The sequence below is a fragment of the Danio rerio genome, chromosome 16, assembly GCF_049306965.1.
Source record: "Danio rerio strain Tuebingen ecotype United States chromosome 16, GRCz12tu, whole genome shotgun sequence".
Lineage (NCBI taxonomy): Eukaryota > Metazoa > Chordata > Actinopteri > Cypriniformes > Danionidae > Danio > Danio rerio.
In genome coordinates this window covers 25,409,736-25,432,491 of record NC_133191.1, presented here as the reverse complement: position 1 = coordinate 25,432,491, position 22,756 = coordinate 25,409,736, and the positions used below count along the sequence as shown (strand labels likewise).

Genomic DNA, 22,756 nt, shown 5'->3' with positions numbered 1-22,756 from the left:
TGCTTGGTTTGTGCTTTGACATGCACTGTCAACCATGGGACCTTATATAGACAGGTGTAAGCCTTTTTAAATCATGTCCAATCAACTGAATTTACTCCAATCAAGGTGAACTCCAATTAAGCTGCTGAAACATCTCAAGAATAATCAGTGGAAACAGAATGTTCCTGAGATCAATTTAGAGCTTCACAGCATAGGCTGTGAATACTTATGTACATGGGATTTTCAGGTTTTTTATTTTTAATAAATTTGCAACAATTAAAAAATTGTCTTTATAGGGTATTGTGTGGAGAAGTTTGAGGAAATAAATGAATTTAATTCATTTTGGAATAAGGCTGTAGCATAAAAAATATGGAAAAAGTGAAGCGCTATGAATACTTTCGGGATGGACTGTACATATGCATAAAAAAGAGTGAGAGAACGACAATAAATAAGGGCGAGACAACTGCATAATTTAGGAATTTGATGAACATCATCTGAAAAGAAGTTATCAAAAACAACTACTATAAATGTAAATGTTTAAAAACATCACAAATGCATATAGTACATTAATATGGACTGTAAAAGAGAGACTAAAATGTATTAGGATGGTTAGAGTAGAGGAAGTGAGTATTTGCTTGGTTTCAACATCCACCACATGACACTGATATTATCAGTGTTGAGCTTCATAAAAAGCTTAATTTTTAATTTGTGATAGATGTTTGACATAAAATAAGGGAGAGTTGATTACAGAACTGTCTTTTCTGGGTGAACTGTCCCTTTAACAGTCATGCTGTTCATATCTCTGCCTCATCTTTGACGTTGTTGTTGTTGGCATTTTTTGGGATGAATTTTCCCTAAGCAAGCCCTTATCAGATGCTGTTTCTGGAAAACAGACTTTAACTGATAATATTTGACCCATTTTTCCAAGAGGATCCTAAGATTATTTCCTAAAATCCCCGCATTGCGCTGGGTTTTAGGCATTAGGGTAAATATTCATAGCCGGTGTCTTTGAACTTTGAAGTGCAAAGAGCCACTTCAGGCGTTATGAGATGAGCAGTTTAATACGTTGCTACGCTGTCATGACCCAAGAATAGCACAAAGTAACAGTAATGACACAGCTGAATATATCAGTATCCTCTCCCTCCAACACAAAAAGCTTCACCCTCCTGTCTTCTCTCTCTTCTTCTTTCATCACTTTGCCCTACTCCATATCCCAAGCTTCTCTCCTCTTATCAGGTTCGATAGCTCACTCACTCTTGTTCTCTTTCTGCACACCACTCCCGCACTGAGAAAAGTGATGCAGCTGTTTTCTTCCAGCTATCCCTGGAATGCCTGTTTGAATCGTGTGAACTGAGAGGCTATTATTACCAAAGGGACAAACAAACGCACAATCTCTAGGATGTTGGAAGAAATTGAATTACTAGCGCATCCTACAAACTCTGTTTTTTAAACTTTTACAATATTTATGAATAATGAACTCTCATTGGCACACTTCTACTGTCATGCCCGTAGAAAAAAGCACGCTGCTGTAAAGGTTTTTAACTCTCTACAACTCTACTCACCCATCCTTCCAGCTATTTTGAAATGTTGTTGGAATCCCTAGGTCATCGTTATCACCACAGAATGGCAAAGCAACATATAAATAATATCTCAAGATCTGTGTCTTGTGTTATGTTGCGTTTGGGCTTGTTTCACTTAAAAAAAAAATGTGCCAACACATTTTGGTAAACTAAAAATGTTGGTTGTTTTAACCAACACTGACTCAAACATGGATAACCCCAACATTAGAATGACTTTTTTATATTATTATTAACTTTAAATGACACGTCTAACCCATTGGTTGTATTTGATCCAACATTGGGTTAAAGCAATTCAGATTTTTTAATTCAATTCATTTCAGAGTGTATTTCATTCAATCATTCATTTTCCTTCAGCTTAGTAACTTTATTCATCAGCGGAATGAACCGCCAACTTATCCAGCATTTGTTTTACACAGCGGATGCCCTTCCAGCTGCAACCCAATACTTGGAAACATCCATACACTAATTCAAACACATACACTATGGCCAATTTAGTTTATTCAATTCACCTATAGTGCATGTCTTTGGAATGTGAGGGAAACTGAAGCCAATTCAGAATGTACACAGTAAAACATGGACTAAACCAATTGGGCTACAATTTAGATACAAAACTTAACCCAAGCATCGATTTTTTACACACATTTGGGTTAAAACATCTCTACATTTTAGATTGTTGAACCAAGAACACCTACTATGTGTTTTACTATGGTTAACTAAAGTATTATGGGGCTACAAATCAAAACATGGCCAACAACCTTTTACCAACAACTTAATTTGTTTGGTCTCTAACTAAAACTAATTTTGGATGTAGGATATTTAATAACCTATACGACACAAGTCCATCTATTACACAAAAAGTCATTTTTCATTTGAACATCTAAAAGCTCTATCATATATATTTTCATTGACTATTTTAGGAAAAACCAACAATGATTTTTTTTTTTTTTTTACCTGGTCAAATTTAATTCCTTTATATTCTTAAAAATGAATATACTTATACTGAAAAATGTTGGGTTGTTTTAACCAATGCTGGGTCAAACATGGACAACCCCAACATCAAGATGAGTTTTTTTTTTTAAATAAATTTTAATTTAGTCTTTTAACCCAATCCCAACATTGTGTTAAAATAATTCATTCATTCATTTTCCTTCAGCTTGGTCCCTTTATTCATTAGGGGACGCCACAGAGGAATGAACAGCCAACTTTTCCAGCATAGGTTTTACACAGTGGATGCCCTTCCATCTGCAACCCAGCACTGGGGCACCTCCATACTCACTCATTCCAACACATATACTACAGGAAATTTTTTTTCAATTCACGTATAGCGCATGTCTTTCGACTGTGGGGGAACCCGGAGCCAATTCAGTGTTTACAGTAAAATATGGACCAATCCAATGATTGGGCTAAAATTTGAATACAAAATTTAACCCAAGCATTGATTTGTTCTATATTTTACACACATTTGGGTTAAAACATCCCCACATTTTAAAATGTTGAATCAAGAACACCTGTTACCGTATGTGTTCTGCTATGGTTTACTAAAGTATTTTGAGGCTACAAATCAAAACATGGCCCAATTACCTGCAACCGTTTTCTATTTACAGCACTTATATTGTTTGGTCTCTAACTGAAACAAATTTTGGATGTATTCCGGTATTTGATAGTATACGACTCAAGTCCATCTATTACACTAAAACAGAACTTTCTACATGACCATAAAAGCTCAATCATATATTTTTCATCTACTATTTTAGGCAAAATCAACGAGTTTTTTTTACCTGGTCATATTTGAATCCATTTAATTATGCGTTATAAACTGTCGGGAAGGCACTGAGGTCCACTCACGAAACTTATACCAAAACATTAGATACATTTAGTGCTTTCGAATCCTTGTTCAAACATCCCTTCAATAATCGTGATACCGTGTAAAATTCGGCGGTTGGCAGTTCACTTCAGCAGCACTTTACTCGTTTGGGAAGGGAGAGGAGAGCAGAGTAAGGGGAGGGGCGCACACGGTCACCTTTTGTGCAAATATATCAGCCAAGAGACTGCCATCCGCATCAGATTTCGTACGCCAAGAAGGACGGGATCAACTGCACTGCTGTGTGTGTGAGTGTAAGAGCAGAGGGTGAAGGAGCTGTACGGAGACGAGACTGAAGAAATATAACGACACAACGCGACACAAAGCCGCCAAGTTACGACGCAACTATGAAGAGAGCGATATCGGGACCGTTCTGGATTTGCTGCACCTTGCTTGCTGTAGTGCTGCAAGGTAAGAACTAATAATAGTAATGCTTCAAAATTGCCATTTTAAAAATTAATAAATGTAAGCATAAGTTGTTGTTCTGTAGCTTCACTGCGTAATTTATGGGAATAAACGTAGCCAGATGTTTTGAACGCGGAGTGAATGAAGAAAATGTTACTTTTCTGCTGTTTTTTTGAGCAACCTGTTACTGCGAAGCTCGTTTGGAGGATAACAGAGCGCAAGTTGAGTCGAAATGAGGCGTTGGACATATTAAAACATGTTCTTCTGTGGCTGTTGGCGTCTTTGAGGGTCTGTGGCTCATGTATTAGTAAAGGAATGGTTCAGGGGTCAAGAACTCGAACTGGTCTTGGTTTTTGAGGAGGGGGGGACGCTCCTGCTCCGCCGCACTTCAGAGAGCGGCAGTATCACAGAGCCGCTCCGCGCGCGCACTGTCGCCGGAGACGCGCCTGCTTTCATCTGAGTTCAAGTGTGCGGCTGCTGCCAGACTTACATTTATATCACGTCAGAATGATTCTTAGGTACAGTTTATTTGTGATCTCTTATTTACTGCTATTCAAAAAAAAAAAAAAAAAAAAAAACTGTTGAATGTTGAAATGTGAGCTAATTACGAAAAGCAATTTTCTTGAAAGTTATTTAAATGAATACAAACAGACTAATAAAAATAGCATGAGCAGATGTAAAACTATTATATAGAAACGGGCACCGTGATCTTGTATTATGTACAATACAAATAGCCTGGTAACGTGGCTATTTGCAAAAAGTAATTTTTCATAGTGATAAATACATTGTAAAATTAAGGTCTTCATCAACTTCTATAATGAACTCAGTTTTTTCATATTAGACTAAATGTTTTTTTTTTTTTTTTTCAAGCCAGTGTGTTTTAATCATGAGGGTTTCTGTTAATATTCTGTCAGGATCTGAACCCGGTCTCTTATAAAGCAGCGGGCTGTAGCTATCTGCACCCTGCGGTTCAGCTGGTAGCTTAGTTTTGTTCTGCTTTGAAGTGTTTGCCTTCCTATGACCAATAGTTTTTCAGCACAGGGGGATCATGGCCCCTCCTCTAGCTCCACCCATCTTCTGTCTGACCGTCTTTAACACTTCTCTCTCACGTATGTGTTGATGTATTAGCACTTTTAAATGGAGCTCAAATGCAAAGTACTGCACTGTTGACCTGTGGATAAGTTTCATTTAGACACCAATTTCCATACATGACTGATAATTTGAGTTTTGCATGGCGTGACTTCCACTTTAATATGGCTCTATGAGTGCAAACGCTCATTTTTTTTTAAAAGAAGCTTATTCAGGGAAAAAAAAAAAAACATCCTCCAGGCACACATTCTTCTCCATCCCAGAGGTGCTTGCGTTTTATCTCACTATCTGCTCTTAAGGCTCTCTTACTCCCCTCCCCTTCTGTATTTCTGGCTCTTCCAGTGTTCTCACCTTCTTTCAATACTGCGGCTATCTGCAGTCTTTTTTTGCCTACCTATCTTATCCCTCTGCGCCCTGTTTTTGTCTGTTGTTTGAGGCTCTTCTCATGTCCAGAGTCTGAAAATACGTTTGGTGCAACAGACAGATGAAGTGTTTCTTGTGATGAACTCACTCGAGGCTCCAGGGTGCTGCGTTGAAGTTTGATACACTGATCAGTGAAGCCTCTGTTGCCGCTGAAAGCAGGTCCTCCGAGATTTTCTCTTCTGTAGCTGTTTTTCCTCTCTCTTTAACTAGAACGTCATTAAGAATTTACTTACTTTCACATGTCCTTTAATTGGATTGATCATAGGATCCACAGTTACTCTCTGCTGACCTTATTTACACCAGATTATAAGGTGCATTTTGATTGATCTGATCACAGGAAGATGAGAGAGACAGATTCCTGTTTACATCCAATGTTTAAGTCTGTGTCTTTTGTCCAGGTTTTACTACATTCTGAGGGCAGGTTGTTTGGGCTATAGACATTTTAGCCATTGAATAAAAAATTAGCAACTTTTTTTTTTCTCAGAAATGCAGGACACAACATGTGAAAAATGACGACATAAAATTATGAGGCAGAGAAAAAAAAAAGTTCCATTTCAGCAGGCACCTTGATGTAAAATGTCATCAAAAACATGTATAAATTCTTAATTGACTACCGTGATTTCAAAATTAAATTAATTTGACGTTGGAAATATTAACATATGCATAAAACGTATGCTGGATAAGTTGGTGGTTCATTCCTCTGTGGCAGTGAAAATGAATGAATGAACATTAAATTGAAATTGACAACATTATCTAAAAAAGATCAAAAATTGATTACAGGACTGTCTAGATAGCTATGTGTTTTTTGACGCCAATGTCGGATGTCAGTTTGATGTAGTTTCAAAAAGGGTATCAATATATGGATGTACAATTTCAATGTTTTGACATCACATCAATTAGCACAAGGTATCCATGGGGTCTTAAAAAGTATTAAAAGTTGATAAAATAATTTAGAAAAATTTGAGGCTCTTAAAAAGTATTAAATGCTATTTAGGTTTTAAGTTCTGTATAATTTTGTAGTTGTACACTTAAATATATATATATATATATATATATATATATATATATATATATATATATATATATATATATATATATATATATATATATATATATATTTGCTTGTTTAAACTACTTATTTAAAATAAGCTGAATCAACACAATTCTTGAGATTTGATTGAGACAACTTATTTTTTTATGTTCAATTCACATAAATTTGTTAAAAGTGGTAATTAAATTAACCTAATTAATTTGTGTTGGGACAACATGTATGAATTGTGTGAAATCTTGTATTTTTTACCGTGTATGATAAAGTTTACCTTTATTTTATCTGTGAAAATTGGAATGTGAGTTTTTGAAGTTGATAAAATCCTGTTAGATTTGAAGTCACCCTGTTTCGTTTACTGCAGTAACCAAGACAACATCGTTATATATTCACGCTGTTGTACAGGCGCAACCTGCTGGAAGAGAGTGAATTAGCAGTTTTATTAAGTTGATATGTATGTTTTAGTTTAGCTGCAAGCAGTGTTGGGGGTAATGTATTGCAAGTAACGCGAGTTGCGTAATATTATTACTTTTCTAAGTAACAAAGAAATGTAACACATTACTTTTACAAAGAAGTAATAACATCTTAGTTACTTTTTAATAAATGTAGTCTGAGTTACTTTTTAGTTTAATTAATTCGCTTAATAAAAATAAATAGCTGAATTGAAATTAACGTAGTCACGTTGAATCCCACACTCAATGAGAGAATGCAAGAACAGACAGAAACATTGCAGAGTCTTACATTTCTGTGATGGAAGTATTCTCATTATTCTGAATGGATAAAAGAAAGGGAAAAGGGAATCATAGCCTCAATGGTATGTGATTTCACTTCACTACTAAGACAAAAAGTACAAAATAGCAAACACATTGCTTTATTCTTTCATTAATCTGTATAAATGGCATGTATAGCTCTGGGGTCAGGAAGTTCTCAAAAGATAAGATTATCCTACATTACATTGATGTGTGTGTGTGTGTGTGTGTGTGTTTTAAGGTAAATGAAGGTGTAGGCTATACAGTGCATTGTTAATTGCAGAGTTCCTTTATTTAACAAAAATAAAAGAAAAAATATCCTGCAACTTATCAAACGAATAAATCAAGCCTCAGCCAACTCAGAAAAAGTAACGCAAGAGTAACTCAGTCAATGATTCATTCATTCATTCATTCATTCATTCATTCATTCATTCATTCATTTATTCATATTCTTTTCAACTTAGTCCCTTTATTAATTTGGGGTCGCCACAGCGGAATGAATCGCCAACTTATCACGTTTTACGCAGCGAATGCCCTTCTGGCCGCAACCTATCTCTGGGAAACATCCTCACACTTATACACTACAGACAAATATAGCCTACCTAATTCACTGTACCGCATGTCTTTGGACTGTGGGGGAAACCGGAGCACCTGGAGGAAACCTACGCGAATGCAGGGAGAACATGCAAACTCAGTAAACTCAGTAACTCATGTAACTCAGTCAATTCAGTCAAATGCATTTTGAAAATGGTTGAAGCTGGATGAGCTCAAAACATTTGAATTTCACAATTTGCACCTGCATTAAGTGTTACCAGGTCATGGAAAACACGTCCTAATGGCAGGTCTTGACAGGTCTGTCCATCAGCTTGTAGTTTCTGTCAATCACACCACATGATCTGTGTGACTTCTTAAGCTCAGCGGATTGAAAAATCACAGCACTTCCATAAGCTCTGCAGCATGTCAACAGGAAAAACTCTTTTAACAACTTTATCCTCTTTCCGGGCATAAATTTCAATTGATCTGTAGCGTTTAACTGCCAATTGACAGCTGCTGGAACTCTGCCCGTTCATTTCAATTTGTTGCCTAGCTCTCCCAGAGGTACGCCATGCCTCTGCTAGCGCTTTCATATAATTTGCCTTATAATGGAAGTCTCAGTGATTAGCATTTAAAATGGTTCCCGTCCAGCCTCATATTGGAGCCACATGACCTTGTTACTGTAACCACCAGCACTGACACCAAAGCAATACCCACCCTGATGACATTTAAACAATATTATTTGCGCTTTCAAAACCTGGTTGGCCATCCTTAGGTGGTGTCGGTGCAGCACCTCAGCGACTGTGAGCGTTTGATCAAGGCGGGATGTCAGAAGGTGCCGTAAAGAATTGTTCAGACAGCTTGTCAACTGAGTTTAAGGAGCCTTGCTGAAACAACGCACTTCACTTCTTTGTCTATTTCCCCCCGCTCATTTCCTTGCTTAAATTTTCTTCTCAGCAAAACCTCCCCAACCGCAGCGGCATCAAACGTGAGCACGCGCACACACACATCACCCCCTGCAGCCGGCAGTAATTATTATGGCATTAGGAGGCTTCAAATTAAAACCCGCTCTTTGTGCTGGGCCAGCAGATAAAAGCCAATCTTGTGTCTGAGGTGGCTTCTGCAAGCTCAAAGCTCCCTAGATATCCATCACTCACGCACCCACCTGCGCATAAATCTAGTCACCCACACCTGAGCGCTCAGAGTAAGCCCACATGTTGTGTAACTGTACAAAGCCAAGGTGCTAATTTGTCCGGTGAATGATGATAGTCTGGAAAGAGTTGGTAAAGTGTGAGGTTTGGGTTTGTTGCTGTGGGCCCCAGTCTCTCATATCAGCTTTGTGATTCATGCCCGTGAGGAGGGAGGGGGGGGAGTCGCTGCCTGGAATGAGAGGCATTCGGCAGGGGACAGGTTACATCTCGCCCCCTCGGTCTACAACCCCCAAGATTCTCTCTCTTTCTATCCTAACTGTGATTCTCTCTCTCTTACACCAATTCTGCACAGATGGACAAGCTGTCTGCCAGTGAACACAAGTCATGCTTCCACAACCCTCTGGTTTTAGTCCAAGATCGCAATATGCCACTTTGCTGTTAGATCATAAATCTTTTTTTTTTTTTTTTGCATGTCAGTCATAATTTAGTGGTTTAACAGGCTCTTGACCCTTTAGCGTAAGCCAGTTAATCAGACATAAATTTATAAAAAAAAAATACAGCATTTATAGATTGATTTAATTGACTTAATTAAAAGATTGACCTAATTAAGAATTAATATGCGTAAAAAACTTAAGAGTTGTTTTTATATTCAAATTAATTGTTATATTTTAGATTTTTTAAAACATGTAACAGTTCATAGTTATATGCTTTTATGTCATACTAATAAAAGATCAGAACATTTTTGACCAAATTTTACCTGTAAACAGTCTTAGCAAACCTGGATTAAAAAAAGTGTCTTAAATACAGTACAATGCTACCTGACTCCAATTTGTAATTTTTTTATTCATTGGCTAATTTGTTTAAATTTGTATGACTATATTTGTAAGTTTTAGAACAATTTGCTCATCTTCCAATGATGGTTGGGTTTAGGTTTTTGTTTTTTACGACTGAACTTGTATAAACGTATGAATACGTATGAAATTGTATAAATTACCCACTAAACTGTCAAAATGTAAAATAGTTACGCTTTCTCAAGAAATCAGGCTGCTCAAATCTCGGCTTTCATCAGAAAGAAAGAAAGAGAAAGAAAGAAAGAAAGAAACCCGCCATATTGTGTGTAGGATGCATGAAATCTTCACTACAGTTGTTTCTTTATTGCTACTCACAACTTCTTTCTTGTGGCCTCATGGGACAGTAACGTGTCCACTGTATCTGCACTTCAAAATGTCAGCGAAGTAATAGGTCATCTGGGCCTTTTTTGTCTACTCTTTTATGAGTATTAATTGTGAAATCAGACATACTATTATTTTTACATAATGCTTTTTTAAATACAGGGTATGAATAAACGTCTGGTTAACGTCTGGTAAATGATTCCTTAAACACCTTGAGTAATAATCAAGAGCATTTGGGCTTGTTTTAATTGTTTTGAGACCCATCATGAAAGCTTGTTTTGGACTGGCGCTGGCTCTTTGGCAGCCGCTCTGAGGAAATCTCACTGCTTGCTGGCACAAAGCATCAGCAACCACATGCTCTCCCAGAAACAGAGATACTATAAACATCCCATCTTTTCATCTTAATATCATCTAAGCCAGCATTTCCTGATCTTTTTTTGTCTCATGTATTCTCATAGCCCCATTTGTAAAACAAAATAAGTCCTTTCATCTACATCAAAACATAAATGTGTTACATGCAAGTTGACTACCATTTACAGTAGCAATATTTTTAATGCTATTACAATAATTCAACTTTAAATGAAAAGTATAGCTTCCTCTGTTGTCTGTAGGTATATGGTACAACTTTAGATCAAGGAATACATATTGACTTTTAGCTAGTTGCTAGCTTATTAGTATGCATAATACAGCCATACAGGTTGTTTTTTAAGCATATATTATTGCCTTATTAAAGATGACTGCGTTCCCAGTCCCTTAAACCCATTCTATCTACACTTATCTTAATGTATAAACAGTAATTAAGACTTTATTGAGCAAAAACATTTTATTGATAAAATTTTTTTCCCCAATTTAAAATGTGTCCAGACTTGCTTGTGATTGAAAAGTTTTACCAGTTATGTTGTTGATAATAGAGAAACTATAGCATTTAAAGGGTTCTATTGTAAGTTCTCTGTGGTTATTAATTGAAAAGTGGCATATTTAACTGATAAAATTGGGTCAGTAAGTTTTAAATTATAGAGAACACTATTCTACAAATTAAAATTCCATTATCATTTATTTAACAAATCCATTTTTTAATCACTTACGTACGGTATGGTTCGGCACAGCTTGGCTTACTTCAGTTCGGGTTTGCTTAGCTGTTTTTCCATTGCAGTTTAGTACTGCTTAAAGTGGGTGGAATTATTGTTATAATTGCTCTGCCTCTACTGTTATGGCATCATCATAAATGTGACATAAACAAATGCATGACACCAACTAACTGGTTAAGTTGTGAGAACCAACAATATAGATGTAGCTTCTGCTTACAATTTACTGTAAATATAATGGATATGTTGTCTCATGTCTCAAATCATACTGGTATAATGATTCTTTTGGACCAATTGGCTGTGTGTATAAATCATGTTTTGGTAGCGGTACGGCCAGGTGGTACCAAAGCCCCTTTAAGGGAAGTCATTTCCCTCTATGGCCATCTTTGAAACGCCTCTCAGGCAGTATGCTTAGGCATTCTGTCTGAATGGGGAAACATCAAATTCTTCAAAACTGTTTGTCAAGCTTATGATTACGTAAATAGTTGGAATCACCAATAAAATTAAACAACAATCATTTCATAAGTTTTGTTTCTAGATGTCCGAATCAAACAAATTTGCTTATTTTGAGGTTGCCCAAGCTAACGCGCATGCGCGCTTAAAAAAAAACGAGATCACGAACACCAACCTCATTTAAGGCCGCGTTACACCTCATCATCCACTAAATAATGATCATCTGATCGCACTGGTCTTCTAAAGTAACCCAAAGCTTGGTCTTTATAGTAAATCTACTCCAGAAATGACAGTGACTCTTTATTTACAAGTTTGTGGGTGTAGTTGCTGCTATTATGTGATGTGTATTTGAAAGGACGCACTGTACCTCGTACCTGTACCTCGTGTTTATTTCATACTGATTACAAAACTATAAAACCTTTGTTTTCAAGTGCACTTGGTTAATTTAATGGCACAGATTTCAAGTTTTATGTGGATATATTTCTTATGTCTGTGAAGCAAATATTTGCTGAGATTCAAGCGTCTAGTCCGAGCGAGCTTCTTCTTGGAGAAACGTCAGTCTATAGCGATCACTGATTCGCTGTTCTAGTAGGCAAAGCTTCATTCGCTATATCAACCGTTACACTTTTACCCATTCAAAACTATATGAGTGACACCTAAAATAAAAAGGTGGTAAAGCACCTAAGTTGTTCTAAGTCTGCATTACTTTATTGATTGATTGATTGAATGATTGCATTAATAGTCAGTTGTTTTGAGCCCCACTGACTTGAATTAAATGTCAAAATATATGTCCAAAGCACATTTATAAGCAACAGTGTTGCATCAAAGTGTTTTACAAGAAAACACAATAACAAAAGAAACACACATCATATGAGAAAAGGAAAGAGAAAGACATGTATCAAATGTAAATTGATATAAATCAAAAGCCAGTGAGATAAGATTCGAGAGCAGTTTTCAAAATGTCCAGTAAAGGAGACATTTTTGAAAAATAACAACTAGTCCAAAAGGCAAAACTAGTTCATTTAATTCATACAAGTTTAGACTGACATGAGAATGAGTAAATCATGACAAGCTATCTGTGGGAGATCTTTGTCTTTTAAGCAACATTTAAGTTAGGCTAATATTTTCAGAAAGACAAATTACTGTTTTGGTTGAACTGAAAATGAACCCTCGAAGTCCATATTTACTGCCTTGAGCCACAGGTGCCTCAGATGCTGCTCCAGATGTCAGACACAGGAACAAAAGCTGTGGATTAGCTCTGTCTGGGTTGCTTCTGTGTTTGCAAGTCTCTCTCTTTGTTTTCAGTAATGGCGGTGCTGTTTAAAATCAGTGGGCAACCATTGATGTTTTCAGTGATTTACGGTTGGTTTTTGTGCGTGTTTGAGCATAGATAATGGTCTCTCGAACAAACACAGAGGTTAACCAGGAAGATAGACTGTGTGTCTCAGTAGATCCTGTGCTGGCAGTCAAGAATTTATTTATACAGACCCACTGAGCAAATTCACAGAATTTGTAACCAGCACATTGCCTACAGAGTTATTCCTTCAAAAAAACAAAAGCAGCAGTTCTCTCCTCAAAACCTCCAACCAATCCTCCCGTCTTATATGAAAACTGTGTCCTGACCAGTCCTTCAGCATTCAAACACTCTGCCAACACTACAAAGCAACCGGGCATGGCAGAAACAGTGATAGAGGAAGCCTGGTAGCCCGATGCCCTTTGATTTCTCCAAGGCTGCAGCTTCAAGGCTGTTATTAGCAGCATACAGGAAACAGAGTATGTGGAAGATACAGTGCATGATGGCTATTTTCTGTAAAGGATGTTGAAGTGGTCTGATACTGGAGTGGGGAGCACAAGGATACGAGGCACAGTGAAAAGCTGCATCTGTATAGTACTTTGAAGAATAGGCTCTTTGGGGAGACAGGGTTAAGAGCGGCTGATCCATTTAGCTGTGGAGATCGACAGGGTGATTGGCCAACGCAAATCCTGAGGCCTCTCTCAGGCATTCCTAATGGATTCAGGCCTGATGGGTTTCCTTTTGAGGGAAATATCGCTTTTTAGTTAGCAGGAACTTAGGTCGTGCTATACACCATCGTCCATCTTGTAGAACATTGCCGCATTTCCCTTAGCTCTATTATAGCTGTATCGATCTGGAGATGGACATTAGTTGTTCTGAATTGATTTGTTTATCCTAGCAGCGTTTGGGGATTCAGCTTACAAGAAATGCTTCATCTTGACGCAGTTCTGCAGCTTGTTTTCTGTCATAGGTGATCGCTTTTGTGGCTTGATTATATATATAGGCCACTTGGAAATTCTCTGTTTTTCTGGTTATGTTTTTGAGTGGAAAGGGAACACTTTAGTTTAGTAACCTATTCTCACTGTTAAAGAGATAGTACATCCAAAATGGAACATTCACCAAAAATCCCAATTCTGTCATCATTTAACTCACCCTTGACTTGTTCCAGAAAGTAACCTGGAAACCTGTAACCATTGACTTCCATGTTGTTTGTTTTTTTCTATTGTGGAAATCAATGGTTACAGATTTTCTGCATTCTACAAAATATCTACTTTAGTGTTTAATTTTAATTTTTTGGTTAAATCTCTTTAACGAGTGTCTTAGTTTTACAGCAATCCGTGTTTTAGGTGAATTATGGTAGGGGAAGCCTTTACACATGTCCTGAGTGAAGAAGGCCTGCATGTCAGATTCTTCAGAGAGTGAAAACTGAGAGAAAGTTTGATTGTGGATCAATTGCATAAAGAGTTGTGCAATCTTCCTTTGGCTTAATCCCTACCGTTTTAGATCAGTTTTAGATCTTGTCTTGACAGGAGATAAAAATAAAGAAGCTTTATTTTTATGATTTGTGTCAAAGTCATTTTGTCAGATTACACACCTAACATAGTAGGCTACCCAATAAACCTAATTACTACTTTAATAACTATTAATAAGAATCAAATTAGTAGCTTAAGACAAAAGTCATAAATAGTTAATTGTTTAATAATGTCATCATTAATAGGTTAAATTATAGTAAAATAATGAAAGCTGCCAAATTTTCAGACAAGTTTAGACAACACAATAAATTTTGCACTGATCAATATAAGCTAAGTTGAGTTAAAATTTACAAAATGTCTTTAAGTGTTAAGTGTTTGCAGACTTTGACACAAGGACATAACCACAAATACACAATGTCTTTCTCAAACTATTCTTCTGTGATGCCCTCAATCCTTTTCCTCATCTGCTCATTAGACCTCCATTGCACCTGGTCTAAACTTTTGCAACTCTACCTGGCGTGACTGAAAACACAGTCGTGTTGAAACAGTCCCTGTTTAAGAGCTCTTCAAACATCCCTTTCCTCACATAGACTGTGGCCATTGTCTTCATACTATCATCTGGCAAACATTCCCTGGAGAAAAGACTACTGACGCAAGGGAGAGAAAAGCCTTTATAGCCCTCAGCTTACGGCTGTTTGGTTAGCGGAGCTCACCCCCCGGGCCCAGCTATTCACTGGCCCGCGCTCCCGAGACCCTTCAAGATGAGCTCTCGCTGGAGATTACACTCACACATAAACACTATTTGTAATCCTGACCTCTTGTTTGCACTTGCACCACCTGAAAAGTATACACACTAAGAGTTCAGCTGAGAGAAATGTTTGGGGGGAAAAAGGTTCTCATTTGATTTTCAATTCCTTGTTAGATTTGTGTGCAATCTAGTTTCATGTTCACAGACTTTTTCAATGTGGTCATGTCATTGGCCCATGAACATTTCCTGCTTGTTGTCAAACTATTTAATAACTGTAACAATAGGCAATTCAATAATAACTTATTGTTAAAACAGCTATCATAACATTATTTATCAATATGTGGCTCTTTTTGGATTCTCAGAAGCTATAGAAATTAAAAAGGAAAAACCGGAAATACGTTAGGACCGTTGTTATTGTTTATATCCCTCAAAATGGTCTATTGTGACATATTTGAAAAACAAAACAAGAGAAGTGTAAAATGTATAGGTGTACAAATTAAGTACTATGGTATAACAGAGTGATCCAATTTCTAGAATAGCATGGGCTATTAAAGAGATATATTATGAACATTAAAAGTAAGGTCATTTTTACTTTCTACTTGTCAAAGTGTTTTGTTTCTCTATCATGTTTTCTGTAATTCTATATTTCTCTACCATGTTTTTGCACATTTTTATTGTCTATATTTTATGGCATTTTGTTCCATACAGCATTAGTCAGCATCAATCAGCATTACTCAATCAGTTTTGTATGCCTAAAATGAATGGAAGTGTATGAGATAATGGCCATGCTGCTTTAATATGAAAAATAAAGTGGGTAGGCCATGGGAATTCAGATGTTTAGTCAGTGAAAGTTAATAAGGAAGGAATTTTACATTTGGATTTACATTTGTGCCGTTTAAAGTAACTCTGGTACAAGTTTTGTGATGTAATGATTAGATATTGTGAAGGGAACTGTGAGGAAGTCAGGAGTCTTTTTTGATAATCTACCCTTGGCAATTATAGTCAAGAATATATTCAGTTTTACTTTTGGTTTTGTCTTCTAATTAATTAACATTGTTTTTGGTTAAAATAATAGTTATTTGGTTGTGTTCTTTTTTTAAACTTTAAAATATTTTCGTATTTTTGTGGTTTCTTAAGAATATGTGAATGTGCACTATAAAAAAATTCCTGTCACAAAGGTACCGCCAGTCATTTTGTTACCGTTTATTTCATTTCATCAAGACAAAACAAAAACAATAACCAACCTTAGACTGTGATAATATAGAAAAAAACAAAAAATTGCATGACAATGTAGAGAATGTGTTTATTTCAGCTTATTACTGCTTCCAATATTATGTACTGGTGTAGGATTTTGTAGTGCTGTGAAAATGTAAGAAGCATGTTTTCCCAAAGTCTTTCCAATCACTGTTTAAATATCCTTCAGGTGAATCATAGTTTAGTGGGTGAAACTATATGTCCAGGTTTCGTCTGAGTGTGTATTTCCGGCCGTGATTTATCATTGGCAATCTGCTTTACAATCCATTTGCACAGCGTGTGCCTTTAACATGAAGGACACTTTTTTTCCTTGAGACAGTTTGGCCGTTTTTTTAATCTGGTTAATGGTTAGCCAACCATTGTTAACCTCTTCAACAAAAATGGTCACTGTTTGACAAGCCACATTGTTGTTTTAACAGCGCTTGACCCATGAAGAACAACAAACTCCTCTGATGAATCTAAGATGTTTTCACAGGGATAGATTAAATGTATGCACTTGTGATTATGAATTTGTCTGAAGTGTTTCAGTAAAGGCATAGTTCACCTGAAACTGAAAATCTGGTATTTACTTATCATCTACTTGTTGATTTGAGTTTCTTTCTTCCGTTGAACACAAAATAATATATTTAAAAAAATGCTGGAAACCTGTGACCATTGACTTCAATAGTAGGAAAAACAAATACAGTAGAAGACCATGGCTACAAATTTCCAGCTTTCTTCAAAATATGTTCTTTTATATTCAACAGAAAAAAACAAGCTCATGAAGGTTTGAAACCACTTGATTTTTATTTATTTTTGAAGGTGAGTTTTTTTTTTAAAGACTGCAGTCAAAAACAGTTTTTACAAGGACCCAGGGGCATTGCTAGACATAAAACTCTACTGGAGCAAAGCTGCCCTTTAAAAAAATAAAAATATATATTATTTTTTATTTAACTAATTTCTTACATTTTATTATGAAACAAAAAGATTATATATAATTGTAAATGAATAACTGGATTATTGTTATTATTCAATTATTATTCTAAATAAATAACAGAAATTAATCCTAAATGTAACTGGAAAACAATCTAAAGACACAACTGGAGTCATGCTAAAATAATATAAGAAATCTTTTGTATGAACATTAATTGTATTAGAATGAAATTCTATAGACAATTCTATTATATCATATTACAATTCTGTTCGATATATTATTTTATATTTATTAAGATTATTATATTATAAGATTACAGAATTGTCTGTTGAGCGTGATCTTAGACCAGACTCATGGCCGAAAATTACATTTATTAAGTCTTACCTCTCTGACTCATCAGCCCTCTTTTTTGCTTCATATAAAAAATCTATCAGGAGCCATGCTTATTCTAAGTAAGATTACCATCATATTATTTAAACTTTGTTTTGTCGACTTGCAAAACTCACTGTGTGCCAACACCTCCGTTTAAGGAAGACTGCAATTATCACATATTTAAAGGACTTTAAATATGAGTATCCTAAAAAAGTATCCTGCCTTGAGCCAAAAATGTCCACTTCAGCAGCACTTACACACAACAACCTTTACAGTTTTATTCATAGTTCAAACGTGTGTTCTGAATGATTTTTTAACTGAGGTATGTTCATAAATAGTATGCCTGATTATGTTGTTTTATTCTACAATTTCCTGGCAGTATGCAGTATTTTCTGAATTATAAAACGAGATTTCCAACTCCAAACCCCCCTCTGTAAAAATGTGTAATAAAGAAATAAATACTTAAATTAATAAATCAATCACATAAAAATAAAACAAATATCCTGACTTTTCATTTAGTGTCCAGATTTTTGTGATTTGATTAAATATCAATATCAATCTCATTTAAATATTTAACAAATTTTGTTTACCATTTTCACCTGCGCTCACTTGCCTTGAAAAGATAATAGTTGATGAAGAAGAGCAAAGTGGTTTCATTTGCATGGCAAGAGGGATATATATTGCGTTTGTGTGTGTGAGTCTGTGTGTGTCTTTATGTATGTGTGTGTGTGTGTGTGTGTGTGTGTGTGTGTGTGTGTGTGTGTGTGTGTGAGACTCAGACAGACATTTAGAAGTTTTGATTGTCTGAGATTGGGGCTTCCCCGTTCACACGCTCAGACTGGGAGTCAGATCACATTTCATTCCGGAGACACATGTTCAGGTGATTACCTGCGGGACAAGAGCGTCTCTTACTTTACTCAACCCCCACAACCTGTAAAATACCCTTTGCTGTCCTTAAACCCTGAGACTTTAAACCAGTGTCAACATGACTTTGAATATGACCAGCACTGGAATGCCTAGAAGCTGATGACTTATCTGACCAACTTCTTGCTCCTATGAAAAAAATGACCCGCTTAATATTTTGTGTGTAATAATCTAGTGACAGTATCAAAACATGATCATTCACTTACAGAAAAACCACATCAAGTCACATTTGAAATCACACATGTAACAAATATTATGTGATCTGATGTGATTTCACATTTGATTTTAATACTAGATTGCTTGTTTGATGATCTTGTTTTATTTGCAATAAAAGCATATGTTTAAAGAAATATGATTTGGAAATGTTAATGGTTTTATTAATATTGTTAAATTGCATAAGAACAAAATCCTGGATAGAAAGTTTTTTTTTTGAGGTGGAAAACTTTTATTACATTAATGGTTACTTTCATGCAATCTTTCTGAATATAAGTATTAGGCTCTACATTTCAAGTATTCATACCAATAATGTTTATGCTTAAAGCAAGGAAAAATCTTCGCTAATAGAAAATCCCAAATAAACATAATTCAGCAATGTCTTATGCAACCAACCCTTATGCAATCTAAAGCAATTTTCCTTCTTTATTTTTATTTATCCATTTTTAAAGATGCTTATATATGTTTTTTTCACTGGAAGCGTGACAGAGCTCACTTTTTGGGGGTCGCTCTTTCTCTCCCTCCTCTATCGAAAGCCTTCATCCTAGTAGATTAGCGAGTGCTCTGCTTTAGTTTGCAGTTAATGAGTGTCCCTGGCTGATAGCTAATCAGAAAGGTGGTCTGATGTACCCCGAGGACCTCAGTGCCAACTCTAATTCTAGTGCCTCCCTGATTGACACTCAGCTTGATAATCATATTCAGGCCTGCGGGGCTCCAGCATTGGTTCCCCCCCTGCATAATCTCAACCAATCAGTGAATTCCCTGTACAGTATAGTATGACTGACAGACAGCAAGGCTACGTTTTCTATTGAGTTTCAAGTTTCGAACCTTGTCATCTGTTAAAGGTTCCATCCATTTGACTTGAAATCGTATTAATGTCCTGTAATCAGTTTTGGATGTAATTTTCCTTTCTCGGAGAGCACCAATGAAGTTTGTAAGATTTACATTATGCTTCAGCTCTTTTGGGAAGGATATTTTACCAGCGCTAAGATCTCCGAAGACCGTAATGTACTCGATTATCGAGTTTGGAGACCTAAAATGTAGCACAAATGAAAATCTTGTTATGTATTATCAAAGGAAATGGGCTTTGTGCGATCGAATTAGGCTTTCTTGAGGGGCAGTAATTCTTTGTTTGCCGCCAATTGCTCGCAGAGTCCAGAATCTTTTAAAAGACAATTAAATAGACAGCGGTGGCATTTGGCTTACGATGGATTAGTTCAGTTCGTTAAAACACAGAAGCTCATGAAATGGTTCTGCGCTAAGACACACGGTGCTTTAACTTCTTAAGACGGACTTAATTAGACTGTTATTTAGGGAAGTAGTTGACCCGCATGGCAAGATACAGTGTTTCGCTGGTGTCCAGTATGGGGTGTGGACACCCGCTGACAGTGGCGGCTGTCACTCTATACCTCGGATGAACATTTTTGGGACGGCAGCGGTCAGTCTAACCCCTCCGTTTGCTGCCAAGTAACCATGACGACGGGCACGTGGAATTCCCTAGCCAATTAACGGTGGGAGTGGGAGTAGGAGAGGCCGTGTGGGCGCGTATTGACTGCTGCGGTGGGGAGGGCTGACGGGGCGAGAACAGAGGACACATGTTCATTAAAATCATCCATCCAGCATCAGATGGGAGATCTGGAGATTTATGCCCTCCTCCCTCCCTCCCATTCTCTTTGAAACGCCCGTGTTGTTGGTTTGTGAGTGTGATACTGTATCTCATTGGGCTGAAGGCAACTTTCTCACACTGCTCTGCCCTTTTCTTTGTCCTTCATTCATTCACACTGGCTTTGTTAATGTCTGGCTTTTTTCTTTTTGGGGAAGCCCCCTTCCTTCCCTCTCTTTTCTCATCTCTTTACTTGTTTAGTCACTTTAATCACTATATTCTACAAACAGGGACATAAATAAAACGGGAGTGAGAATGTATGTACAGATGTATGTACAGTGAAAATCAGAATTAGATGACAAATGACCATTTACCTAATTTAGTAGTAAAGAAGTAAAGACATCCCGGAAAATTTTTAAGCATTTTTCATGAGTCGCAAGATGGTGAGCTGAAATCCTCCAATGGCAGGATGTCCAGATGAAGGCTAGAGGAAGAGCGTTTCAGCCATAGCAAGAGAAGCTGGTTGTCTATAATGTAACTAACTCATTCAAGTCACCCCAAAAGGTTGGAGTCTAAACCTATCTCTGGAAGTTAAACCACTTAAAGTTTGCATAGGCCAGTCAGATTAAGATTTCTTTTTTAATTAATACTTTTATTTAGCAGGGAGACATGAAATTGATCAAAAGTGGCAGAAATTACATTTCTAATGTTAAACATGATTACAAATAAATCTGTTGAAATATTAAAGAAGCATAATATCATGGTCTCTGTTTTTATACTTTTCTGATTTAAACAACATAACTGAACATTAACATTTTAATTTAATTTAATTTAATTTAATTTAATTTAATTTAATTTAATTTAATTTAATTTTTTATTATTTTATCTTATTTTATCTGTAAGTCATGGTGCATTGAATTCCATTTTTATCTTCTCACTTTCTGTGTAGCTTGTCTGCATGTAGCCACACGTGCGCGCACACACACACACACACTTGTACCTGTGCAGCAGTTAAAGGACAAGGCTACATTGTTAAGACATTCCTGGGGCTGCTGGAATGCAGGTATTAATGCAGAGTGATTAGACACAGCGAGAGAACGAGTGCAGAAAGAAGGAGGAGGAGGAGTGATAGGAAAAAAGAAAGAGGCTGGATTGGGGCAAAGCGAGGAAAAGAGAATGATGGAGTGGGACAGGTTGAGGTACAGTAAGGGAACATATTGTTGAAGGAGATATTGTTTTGAACATAAGGCAGGATTCAGAGTCAGTCAAGGTCAAAGGTCCGATTGATTTTTCGAGTTTAATTGTATGGTTTACTTAAAATCTGTATGTGCTGTGTATGTGTTACTCTGTATGTGTTACTCACCCTCAGACCATCCAAAATGTAGGTGGCAGTTTTTTCCCTCCTAGAGAAACATTAAAGAACATTTCTAGCTTAAAACAAGGTCCCTGATGATTCATATAATCCTGATTAAAGGGAAACAAGTACTTTATGAAACTAAACTAGTGTAGACAAACAAAAAACACCCGTGAATCCTTTTGACGATCTTGTAAGGTGAAATATTGGTCAGTAAAATAACTTGAACATTATTTACTACATTATCACCTTTAATCTACAGCCTTGGTTAACATCTTCATGTAATATAATGACACTTAAAGTGCTGGTGAATGACTGGCTTGTTACGAATTGAAATTGGATAATGAATCAGACCACAGTTTAAGCTCTAAATCTTCTTTAAAGCTATACTGATGAAACAAAAGTCTGCTACACGACATCTTAGATGGCCAAAAATAAACATTCCGTCATCCCTCATGGCTGAAAATCCATATTTTCCATATTAAATTGTGAATTTTTTTTACTGCAAGAAAAGTTATATGCTATGAATATGTGGAAGATAAAATTCACCATATTTTTTTATTGTCATCTGGCCTCCAACATCAGTTGACTGTCACAATTTACACCTGTGGCCTCATGGGGTAATAGGGTCTAATTGATGCACACTTCAAAAGTGCACACAAATTAGTAGGTCATCTGGGTTATTTTCACCTGCTGTTTCATGCCTTGTCTAAGTACTGTTTTTGACATGGTTGAATATGGTTACTCTTGTTATTCCAGATGTGAACAACTGGCTTTGTAAGGCAAGACAGTCATCTGTGCTTTTTGACAACGCAATCACAGTATAATGAATGAGAACTGCCGTTTTCAAGCTTCAAAAAGAACACAAAAGCAGTAAATAGACCCTTGTCACATTTGCAGTTTTGTCGGCAGTGGAAGTCAAAGTTTGGTAAACATAGAGAGCTTGATTCATTCGCAGAGAGATTTTTATTTGCATTCCAATTTGCTCAAATAACAAAGAATTCTACAATAGTCTTTTCACGACTTAAAAAAGAATTAATAAATTGTGAGACTGATAATGGCCACCGGAAGAGGGAATAATGA

The 22,756-nt window shown here is 36.4% G+C and overlaps 1 protein-coding gene across 8 annotated transcripts in view; it reads left to right on the top strand.

The window, feature by feature from the left end:
• The first annotated feature begins 3,552 nt into the window (after nucleotides 1–3,552).
• The window catches only part of bcam (basal cell adhesion molecule (Lutheran blood group)), a 115,425-nt gene continuing 96,221 nt past the window's right edge, over nucleotides 3,553–22,756 (top strand). For 5 of the 8 annotated variants that reach the window (XR_012391548.1, XR_012391545.1, XR_012391547.1 and 2 more), the window contains exon 1: nucleotides 3,619–3,831. Coding sequence is in view for 3 of the 8 variants with exons in the window: in NM_001365889.1 (NP_001352818.1) it covers nucleotides 3,768–3,831 (64 nt within the window). In the remaining 5 variants the exon portion in view is untranslated. Of the gene's footprint in view, nucleotides 3,832–22,756 lie in introns of all 8 variants that reach the window. The other 3 variants (NM_001365889.1, NM_001365888.1, NM_001076627.2) reach the window with 1 other exon arrangement.